Source organism: Ruditapes philippinarum, unplaced genomic scaffold (assembly GCF_026571515.1).
Source record: "Ruditapes philippinarum isolate M1 unplaced genomic scaffold, ASM2657151v2 ctg2914_1_1_1_1, whole genome shotgun sequence".
Classification (NCBI taxonomy): Eukaryota; Metazoa; Mollusca; class Bivalvia; order Venerida; family Veneridae; genus Ruditapes; species Ruditapes philippinarum.
Window position 1 is genome coordinate 178920 of NW_026856295.1, and position 11554 is coordinate 190473.

Sequence of the window (11554 nt, forward strand, 5' to 3'; positions counted from 1 at the left end):
AAGTATGAATATGCGTCCTGAAATGATTGAAGCACCCATTCATGCTCACAAGAATTAAGTCCGACCCCGGTTATTCGACAACCCATTATTCGAATACCCGGCATTATCCGAAGTTGATCTACGGTCCCGTTTTCATCTCTATATAAACTAATATAAATACCAACGTATTATTCGAAATGCATTATCCGAATACCTCCTATTTTTCGAAGCAAAATTTCGGTCCCGATTATATCATTTTATAAGAATTTCACACCTATTATTCGAAGCCAGACTAATTGGCACTGATTTCTCGCTGACCGTCCCGACTTGTGAAAAACTTTGCGGAAAAACTTCTAACAACGGTGCGTGTATTTAGTTAATCGTGATAATAACGATTTGCGTGTACATTTTCAACTTTAATTACCGAACATTAATTGTACGCTTTTAATTGGACGGTTAAAAGTGTTCAAAATAATTTTTTTAATTAGTGAATGAAACTAAACAAATGAAAATAAACTGTGATATTAATTGGACGGTTAAATCTGTTCAAATTAAGATTTTAATTAAGGAATGGATTGAAAAAATAAACAAATAAAAACAAACAACTAGCGAACTGTGTCATGTTTTTCTTTATAAATGTGAATTCCCAGTTTCTATTTCAAATCAGTGCAATATGTCTACGTTAGCACAAGATATTCTGACTGAGCAATCGTGGATGTTTAATAGTACCGAAATGTGACTGTGAAAATTACATTTAGAAGTGAAAAATAATATGACTTTTCAAGTTGCTTGTTTATATTTTGACGAAGATAAAATATTAATATTACTTGTATAATGTTGAATACATTTGTAATGCATGCACATGTATATCTATGATTTAAATCCTGCGCCGTGCCCGATGTTGTTTTTTTCTCTCATACGGAAGATGACAACGATATTTTTAATGTTCATGCATGTTTATATTAACCTATACGCTATATGTGCTACAGAATCTGGAAATAAAATGCAAGAAGTTATGTTTAAGTTAACAATAAAAATATTTTAAACATTTAAAATTGTTTATTTGTTTTTATCGATTGATTACCGGTAACAGATGAGTTGTAAACATTTAATTCCGCTAGAATTTGCGATATGGTCAAGTGGTGTAGTTTTTGCCTATCACTATGTTCGGATTTGGATTATTCGAACCCATCGATTTTTCGAAGTAAATTTTCAGTCCCGGGAACTTCGAATAATCGAGGTTGGACTGTACTATCAAGCGTAATATGCACTATGGTCTCTTCAATCAGTCGAAAAGTCTTGCCGATTAGCAATAGTCCATATAACATTAACCGGCTTTATAAAAAGGAAATTGTTTAGGGCGAACAACTGTTATCTTTATCGCATGTTTCTTGATTTAAATTTTCAGAATATTTTTGTTCGTTACATTGTGCAGCTTTGACAATTCGTGGTAAGATATTCTCCAAGAAATTAGCCCTCCGTGTGTTCCAGCGTTGTTTCACATTTGCTGACGTCATATCACGTGATATTTGTAAATAATGCTGGTGTTTTCGAGTGTAAGGAATCCAATCGAGTCCAAGGTCTGACGGGAAATTAGGATTTCTGAAAAAAAAATACAACTCTCTTTCGTCTAGCCTTTGCATGGGTACTATTTAAATTATATTTTAAAACATATTTCTCCGGCCAATATAGTGCAAGGCTGGATAACGTTCCTACCCTCATATTCTAAAATATCATTTAATATTGCATCTTAATTCTTTTTGAGATAAAATACTGATATGAAACAATTCCTTGTCAATCGGTAGATATCGACTCGTGAACAAACTCTGAGCCGCTCGCGCCTTTTCCCGACAGTTTTCGTAATACTTATCTTTAGTTTATTGTTGTCATGTGAGACAACGCTTGCTTTTTTAGCGTCTGTAATCCGTAATCCTGAACATACATGACGTATGAAAATAAGGATATTTGTAAAATGACACTATTTTATGATTAAACGGGTCAAGGATCCGAAACAAAAAATTGCTGTTATGATTTTTTTTCTCGAGTACACTTGCAAGATTGGCAAAAGGTACGATACTGGCGTCACTAATTTTTTGTCTCGTTAACAAGATGTAAGTCTGAGTATTAAACCTGAAAGCTCAACACCTCTACGCCTTTAAAGTTGTCTTTGAACAATATTTGAAAATAATAACATTATCCCTGACCCTGTGTAGATGTTTAAATAAAGGCTCAAATATCTTATTTATTTACAAGTCAGGCTCTAAAGACGATGTATTCGAGCTAAAGATTTCTAAAATAAAGGCGTCACAGTGGAAAACACACTTTCACGTCAGAAAAATAAAACATACTTAAAACAAGTATCACGAAAACGGCTGAAAGAAAGCGACTGTGGCTTGTTATTTATTGATATGACCAGAAATTAGTCGCTTTATATTAAGTGTACATGTTATTTAGGAAACATAATTTGTAATATTATAAAAGTTGAAGAGAATCGCTTGAAGTAATTTTTTTGTATAATACATTTATACCCATACCCAGTTTTTGCGAAGTTAGACCATATCGTCATGACGTCAGCAGATAACTGTATTTCCCACTTTACCGGCTTTGCATGAAATTCATCTTCTAGTTGATCAGAATTTACAAAACCAAATACAAAAGGGAGATCTCCGGCGTGGATGAATTTCTTAAACCATGACGGGGGCTGTAGAAAGCCGGAATACTCGGGTACTATTTCAAATAAATACATATACGTGTGCTGATGTGTCGAAAGTTTTGAATGTGCATTAAGTGTAACATACAAATCCTTTGTGAATGAAACATCACCAAACATGGAAATGAATTCTTCTCTAATATTATTTTCATCATCAGGATTTTCCCAGTTTGTGTACTCCGATATGACGATGTGTTCTGCAACTTTGGGCACGGTTTCTCCAAAAACCTTCCCGATTGTTGAAGGAACAAGTGTTTCCACGAAGAAAGTTTTGTTTGTCGTAAAGTTTTCAGCATCAGTGATTCCTGTTACAAACGGAGTAATGCCAATGCTACCCTCTCCCGAGGTGACGCCAGTCATTACATCCAAGCTCGAAAAGAAATCCGCAACTTCACTTGGCATATCATTATCTTTGTCAAACACACGTTTTGGATCAGTTTTAACAAAGTCGCCGTCATGTGTTGGTAGGAACGAGAATGGATATGTAAGCAGTCCGTATTTGAAGTTACAAACGAAATCTGATAACTCTTCAACTGGTACCTGACGCAAACAATTAACCAATGACTCTGACCCATCTGTTTTACAATTTGCAAGATTTCCAATCTTGTTTGCGTTTTCTTTATTCTTTTCATTAAGCCCCCAAAAGTTACCAACACTTCCACTCTGACCTATTGCTCTTTGAAATAGTCCTTTATTTCCAGGATAGAGTGTTTGATGAAATACACTAGCCGACCCAGCCGACTCTCCAAAAATTGTAACCCGATTCGGATCCCCTCCAAAAGCAGCAATATTATCATGCACCCATTTTATCCCCAAATGCTGGTCCCATAGCCCGTAATTACCCGGCGCATGCTCATCGCCGGTAGAAAGAAAACCCCACACTGACAACCTGTAGTTGAGGGTAACAACTATAACTCTGCCATGTGTTGCCAAGTGGTGTCCTAAATACATGTCAGAAAAGCCTAGAATGAAACCACCTCCATATATCCACACCATAACTGCCAATGGCTTTTCCTCTTCATTTAATTCCGGGGCATAAATATTCAAGTACAGACAGTCCTCATCATATTTTAATCTTTTACTCTCGAGCAAACCTTTTATTCCAGGAAGACATGCATTGTTGTGCTTAAACGCGTTTAACGGATCTTTTAACGGCGTTTTCGGCAAAGGTTTTTTGAATCGCAAATTTCCAATAGGTGGTTCAGCAAAAGGTATTCCAAGAAACGTATGGATTGTTGCAGATTTATCAAGAAATGTTACATCTTCTACTTGTCCGTTAATGACCCCAATTTTTGTAGATACCGACACCGTTTTTGTTTCTCCGACCCACAAAACTACGTACACTACTGGCAGGAGTAATAACACTTTTGTCGCCATTGTTGAATCGTCTTTTCCTAAAAACTTTAAACAATAATGATTTTAATCAGATTTATCCGATTACAACGAGACATCTACCAAAAAAATTAGTGCAATTAAATTTATTTATGAACAAATATAGAAGTTTTAAACTGTTTTTAAAAATCAAAGTGGTTGAAAGACAAATTATGAAAGAAAGACGTTTTCGTTTGCTTAATAAATCTACATAAACATAGCCAAAATCCTAGCAGTACTTGTTTGAGTTTATAAACATAAATCATGCAAGATTTAAAACCTTTAACAAAGACTTTATATTGATTTAAATCCGACCTTGAGTCAAACCGTAATATTCATCCGTCGTTATCATAAATATCTTTTAAATTGTGACACCCAAAGCATCAAAGATAGGACGGTCGGTGAACTTTGTCACCCCCGTGTTCTAGTAAAAAAAGATTAAATGATGACATACGTAAATAAGGACTTGATAACTTTCTACTTAACAAGAAGAGTATGAACTATAATGTACATGTGCATGAAAATCATCTGTTATTATCTATTTGATATAAACATTTATCACATACTAGTGCGGCTTTTGTGACAAAACTTCAAAATCGGTATTGCACGACCGTGCATATATTATGACGTGACGTCATTTGCGTTTTACAAACATAGCGTAAAATCGCGTTAAATCATAAACTAGCCATGAACTGTACACGCGTTTATGGAAACACTTTTTTTATATTTACTCTAACAGTTCTTATCTTAGATATATATGTGATACACTGACTATTATATTCGTGTAGATTCATTACTAAATTTATGGAACTCGTTGAATGAAAATATAAGTTAAACTAAGTGTTGATGTTTCATATTTCGTTTTTTGTTGAGTCTTGTTCTTAAATGTTTCCAGATTTGTGTGTGTGTGATATGTATTAGAAAGAACATTGTAACTCGACGCTATCTGATTTGTTCGTATTAATCAGATTTTTCAGAGTTTTGATGTCTTTTGCTTTATTGTATCATATGCAAAAATAAAAACACGCTCCTTGCTGTCACAATATGAACTCCAGAAAAAGGTAACCAAGAATGAGCATCTGATTATAACTTTTCTCTCATTATGCCGTTTTTCTTCGTCACAATAAGTAAACCCCAGAAAACATGAGCCAATCACATGCTCTATTTTCCCAACTGACAGGTTTATACACGGGTCGGAAGGTGAATAATAATAATGGTTCATTGTTCAAACTCATTAACCTCATTATGAAATAAAAGCTAATAATAAAAATAATAATGTAGATGTTTTCAAGATATAATTTTATCCAATTCGTCCGATATTTTATCTATGGAAACTAGCTACCTGCATTCAATGTCATCTATTTATAAATTTTTGCCATGTCAAATATAATGTACACAGATTTGACGAGTATCGTCCGACAAACACTACATTAAATTATATATATATGCATGTATATTTCAATGTTCTTTTTAAAAAAAGGTAAGCAATGTTCTTTTTAAAAAGGCTTACCTTCTTTTAATGTCCCACTTAGTAGAGAAACGTGAACTAAAAACTTAAATCACCGCCGATAGATAAATAAAAAAATTTTACGCTATTTAATCTGCCACAGTAACAAATGCAAACATTGCGATATCAAAACGTACTATATACTGACCTGTCGTATGTCCCGCTTTTTATGATTTTCAAGCTGAATACCTCGTCGAATTCACAAGCGTCGAATATCCCCGACACGCACTTGTCAGAAAACATGCTTTTTAGTTTATAGTTTTGCACAAAGGGAGAATGGAGTATTTTTTTTAAAATATTTTTTGAATTATTTGTCCTTCATAACTAAGATAAAATAAAGTTTGGATTTGGAGTTTAAATGACTTCTTTTAAGGGCCATCGTCCTTTCTCCTTGAGATGTCTGTACTTCTACTTGATGAGATCTATCTACCTATAAAGTTTCATTTTGATACCTTTCACAGTTTTCAAGTTTTGTCAATGACAAAGTTCAATGTGTTAAAATGAACAAAGGGCAACAACTTCAAAATTAGGGAAAGGGGGGGGGGGTTACAGGTTACAGTTCTTCTGCACTTCTACTCAGAGAGATCTAAATATGGGAAAAGAGGCTTATGGTTTTATTGCACTGCACTTCTAATCATTCAGATATATCTACCTACAAAGCTCCAAAGTGATACCCTATATAGATTTCATGTTTTGTCACGGACAAATTAAAGTGTAAAAGTGAACAAAGGACAATAACTCTAAAATTAGAGAAGGAAGGGTATTACAGTTCTAATGCACTGCACTTCTACTTAGCACGACCTATCTACCTACAAAGTTTTAAATTGATACCTTTTTTAGTTCGCAAGGTATGTCCCGAACAAATTTCAAAAGTGTAAAAATGAACGAAGAGCAATAACTCCAAAATGTGAGACGGCAGGGTTACGGTTCTTATCCACTGCACTTCTACTAGGTAAGATTGACCTACTTTCAAAGTTTTATGTTGGTACCTTCAATAGTTCTCAAGTTATGACCCGGACAAAGTTCAAAATGTAAAAATGAATTGCAATAACTCTAAAATTAGGGAAAGGGAGGGTTACTGCACTTTTTCTCTTTCATATCTATTTGCCTAAAAATGAAGTTGATATCTCTTGTACATTCTGAGTTATATCCTGGACAAGAAATCTGCAACAGACCGACCGACCGAACAGCCAACCAACCGATCGACCATCAGCTGACTCCAGTATACCCCCTAAAACTTCGTTTGTTGGGCAGGGGGGCGTATAATAACTATCAAAGGGTTGACGGATAGGGCCGAAAAGCCTAGACTGGATGGCATAGGAGGCAATATGTCACATTCGTAACAATTCACAATTGAAAGTTGTTCTTACATTATTTGTCCAAATTGTATTGACAAGGACAGCGATGGTTGCACGTCTTTTTTAATATAATACTTATATCAAATATTCTGTAAATCTTGCTCGCAAAATCATAATAATCGATGTTTTTTTCCGGTTGTTCAACACAAATGCATTCATTTGTTACATAAGTTTGAGTTTGTAGATGCTTGTAGATGTAAAATAAGATATTTATTTATCTTAACATTAACCTTATTAATTAACATTAGCATAAATGATGATTTAAAAACAACATACAGAGAAAGTTTTGTTTGATATCTTTATATAAAAGATCATTAGTCAGGTATTTTCAAAATTGCGCCAACTGACGTTGTCATATGACGGTATTATGGCGTCATGAAAACGTTTATGAATTCCACTTTACTATAGCTTGAACACATATATTTAACGTACACAATAGGTAGATGTTGCTATCATACAGTATGATATGATTTACATTGCACTGAGTATCTCATTGAAAAATAAATAAAAATAATATAATATGAATATTTTGTTTACCAGTAAAGTAATTTACTGATCACGTGGAGTGAAAAAGAGAAGAAAAAAGTGTATAAAATAACAAAACAAGGCAGCGTATGCCAAGAACTAGCAATGGATGCAAGACAACGCCTTTCCATCAATTCCGGTACAAGAGACATCCAAAACGTCATTCTTCGTTGATTCCATTATCGTTTGACGTTTTCTGACGTCATGTTACGTGTAATTTGTAGATAAGTCTTATTCGTCTTTGTATACGGTATCCAGTTAATTCCTGTCTCAGAAGGTGAATTAGGGTTTCTGAAAAAAATCACAAGAAAATTGATTTCTCAAACTAGAGTATTTTCATGTCTATACTTACTAAAACATTTATCTTAAATTATAACAGATAAAACATATTTCTGCTATATAGTCCTTTGCATATGCAGCACAAAGGAATAAATCAGCAGGCTTTCTATGACAATAATAGCTCTTATAATGACGTCTTTACCCCTTTAACCATTCCTTCTAGATCTGCGAATGCTTGTATGTATCAAAATTGAAATTCAATTTAACAGAATTATTAATATAATTACCGAACTTATTGATTGCCTAATATTGAAAATAATAAAAATGTAAAATAGTAAGCATTATGGAACTTACAAACATCATTACAAACATGATGCAATACTAAAAATAACATTTTTATGAAACGCATGCAAGTATAAACAAACTATGTTAAGATAAAAATCAGTAATACGGTTTACATCAGTCTACGACTAATATGTAGTAAAAAAGGCATACCCAGTTTTAGCAAAGTTTGACCACAGCCGAATTATATCTCGAGACAACTTCTCTTCCCATTCCGAGGGAGTTACTTTAAAATATTCATTGGCTAAGTTTGAACTGAGAAATCCAAACAAGAACGGTATATCCTCCGCGTGACCTAGTTTCTTAAACCAAGTCATTGGAACGTACCCACTCCTATAATCTGGTTCTTCGTCAAAGAAATACATATATGTTTTTTTCTGGTTCGACGCTAATGCTTCGTGTTTATTCAGCGTCCGGTAAAGTCCTTCACCAAATACGCTATCTCCCCAAAGGGACAGAAACTCATCCCTTACGTTGTACTTATTATCCGGATCTTTCCAGTTTGTGTATTCCGCAATTATGGACGCCCGTACAGATTGCGGTACAGTTCCACCGTAAACGGCGTTGAAAAATATGCTGACTAGATACTCTTCGAAATATGTCCTGTTTGGCAGAAAATTTTCACGGTCCTTGACTCCGAAAAAGGGTAACACAAATATACTTCCTTCTCCTGAATTCACTCCTGTCATCAAATCTACGGAGGAAAACATTTCTTTTGCGTCAACAGGTAACCCATTTTCCATATCAAGGGCGTGTTTTTGATCGTAGTTAATAAATAGACCATCATTTACAGGTGTGAATGGAGAGGGTAAGGTGACAAGTCCATACGAGAAGTCAGACACAAATTCCTCTAGTTTGTGATTTGGAACATCTCTCAAACAATCAATCAGCGATTTGTTATCTACTGTTTCGCAGTCAGCTAGTGTACCCAGGTGTCTAGCCAATTGAGTTGTATTTTCATTGACGCTCCAAAAAGCGCCGATACTTCCACTTTGGGCTATGGCACGTTGGAACAGTGCTTTGTTACCTGGGTAAAGACTTTGAAATATCACACTAGCCGAACCAGCCGACTCTCCAAACACTGTAACTCGGTTTGTATCACCACCAAACTTAGCTATATTGTCATGTATCCATTTAATCGCCAAATGTTGATCCCAGAGACCATAATTTCCCGGCGCATTTTCGTCACCGGTCGATAAAAATCCCCAAACGGACATCCTATAGTTGAAAGTGACTACAATGACATTGCCGTAAATAGCCAAAAAGTCAGCAACATACATGTCGGAAAACCCATGCATAAAAGCTCCCCCATATATCCATATCATCACTGCAAGCTTTTCGTTGTGCAATGTTTCAGGGGCGTAGATATTCAAATACAAACAATCCTCATCTGTCGGTGCATTACCATGCTTTAAAGGAGTAACTTGAAAACACGCCTTGTTATGGTTAAAAGCATTTAGGGGCGTGGTTAGTGGTGTCTTCGGATCTGGCTTCTTGAATCTTCGATTTCCAACTGGTGGCTCTGCAAACGGAATGCCGAAGTATTTACGAAGTTTAACCGTTGTTCCAGATGGGCCATCAGGTAACAAAAAGTCTGTTTTCTCAGATAAAGATACATCTTCAACAAATCCGTTTATAATACCAATACTTGTTTTGACAGTGTGAGTTTGAAATGCAGAGACTGTAGTTATGGTGAAAATAAGGACCAACCGAACCACTATCGGCCACTTGATTATTCCTTGCTGAATAGTCATTTCAACCTGTGAAAATAATATATATGTATTGTTCATTGTGAATGCGTGTTCATGCTATTAACGTAAAACTTACAAGAAGAATGAATATCCAAAAATCATTACAGTGGAAATTTAGAAGACCATCTACAAACTGTAACCAAAAAATCGTTGATAAAAGTAAGTTTAATTCGAATGTATATGTACCTCTTGATAATGCATATTTCCCCTAATGGCCAATCTTTTGTAAGTCATTTTAAACATAGATACATTTGATAACATTTGGTTTATTGCTGATATTATGCGATAACATGATTTGATCGGTTAAACATGTGAAATAGGTTTATGCGAACTAATGTTTTGATAAATTCCTACATGCGCATGCATATTAGTAATTAACACAGTTACTTGATTTCTACAGACAATGCGTTAACTAGGATACACTTAAATCTGCGCAGAGTGCATCAATGGGTATACTATGTTGTTTTTTTACTGTAACAATTCTCTGAAATTTAGTTGGAAAGGTCTCCCAGCTATGATAGAAATAAATATAGTATACATGTACCTAGCGGTAGATAGAGTAAAATAGATAAATGCAAAATCCCTAAAGAAAGCCCAACACGGCAAAATTGAAAATGTTGCAGGCTCGGTTTGATTGAGCCTGTTCATGGACGGTACTGGAAAGTGCAAGTTACCGTCCACGCCCCCTAGCACCGGCAAGCAGAATTCAACATTTAACATGAACTGGTAAAATTTAGAATTTTGAAACATCCGCAGATGTGTTCATATGGCGGTTATCATGGAACCTTCAATGTGACACGGTAGTGCCATTCCATGAAAAGCGGCATATGGTCCCCAAGTAAAAAAATGCGTGTGCCCTAAACGAGAAAACAATGGGCGGAACTAAATAAAATGGAATTTTGAAAGGGGATCTGAGGTTATGAAGCCTGCGTATCACAGATAGGACGTCAAAAGACAAATTTAAAAAGCAGGCAACATATCCTAAGGGTGATTCAACATTATTCAAGTAGGAATATTGGAACCACCCAACTAGAAAGTGCCAAAAAGTTGAAACTAAAAATACCACAAGCACAACAATAAGGTCGTGCTGAACGATCTTCAAGGATCGAAAATATAACATCATTGATTAAATGTACGGGGAGACTTTTTACAGCCGCCACACGGCACAAATAACACGGATGTGATCATAAAATAGATAAATACAAAATCCCTAAAGAAAGCCCAACACGGCAAAATTGAAAATGTTGCAGGCTCGGTTTGATTGAGCCTGTTCATGGACGGTACTGGAAAGTGCAAGTTACCGTCCACGCCCCCTAGCACCGGCAAGCAGAATTCAACATTTAACATGAACTGGTTAAAAAGCCATTTTACCCATTTTACCCTCGTTAAATTACTGAAATTTAAACTTTCATTCGTTAGTTAAGCATTTACAGTGTAAAAAGTACGACAATTTATGTACATATATGAACATTTTTATCAATGCTAAGACAGCTTTTACATTGCAAACGTGTTAAGGCTAACTTGGTTACCCATTGCAGCAAAAAGCAATAACTAGAGAGTGCGAGTGTTTAGTTAGCTGAGCTTTATATGATGCATTTTATTCATCTCGATATTTTACAATTAATTTTCTTTCATGTCTTACAAGTTTATTTTCCAACTTCAGAGGATTTTAGTATTAAAACAAATGTTAAACAACAAAATTAAACTTTCTATTTCCCGTATATACGCAAAC

General features: G+C 35.0%; 2 protein-coding genes across 6 annotated transcripts; both read right to left on the reverse strand.

Annotated features, from left to right (window-relative positions):
* Positions 1 to 1234: 1234 nt before the first annotated feature.
* Positions 1235 to 5762, reverse strand: LOC132746124 (cholinesterase 1-like). 5 transcript variants are annotated; one of them, XM_060735199.1, is made up of 3 exons: positions 5716 to 5762; positions 2514 to 4090; positions 1235 to 1581 (listed from the first exon to the last, which is right to left on the reverse strand). In XM_060735199.1, the coding sequence occupies exons 2-3, from the start codon at positions 4064 to 4066 to the stop codon at positions 1335 to 1337; spliced, it is 1800 nt and encodes a 599-aa protein (XP_060591182.1). In that variant the 5' UTR covers positions 4067 to 4090; positions 5716 to 5762; the 3' UTR covers positions 1235 to 1334. The 5 variants fall into 5 exon arrangements, with proteins under 5 accessions (XP_060591182.1, XP_060591178.1, XP_060591183.1 ...); XM_060735195.1 differs by lacking the exon at positions 5716 to 5762 and adding an exon at positions 5571 to 5690; XM_060735200.1 differs by lacking the exon at positions 5716 to 5762 and adding an exon at positions 5571 to 5586 and having other exon boundaries at positions 2514 to 4083.
* Positions 5763 to 7452: 1690 nt separating this feature from the next.
* On the reverse strand, positions 7453 to 10083 carry LOC132746126 (cholinesterase 1-like). The gene is made up of 3 exons (XM_060735202.1): positions 10009 to 10083; positions 8225 to 9831; positions 7453 to 7741 (listed from the first exon to the last, which is right to left on the reverse strand). Exons 1-3 carry the CDS (start codon positions 10081 to 10083, stop codon positions 7630 to 7632), a joined length of 1794 nt encoding a protein of 597 aa, XP_060591185.1. The 3' UTR covers positions 7453 to 7629.
* Positions 10084 to 11554: the final 1471 nt, after the last annotated feature.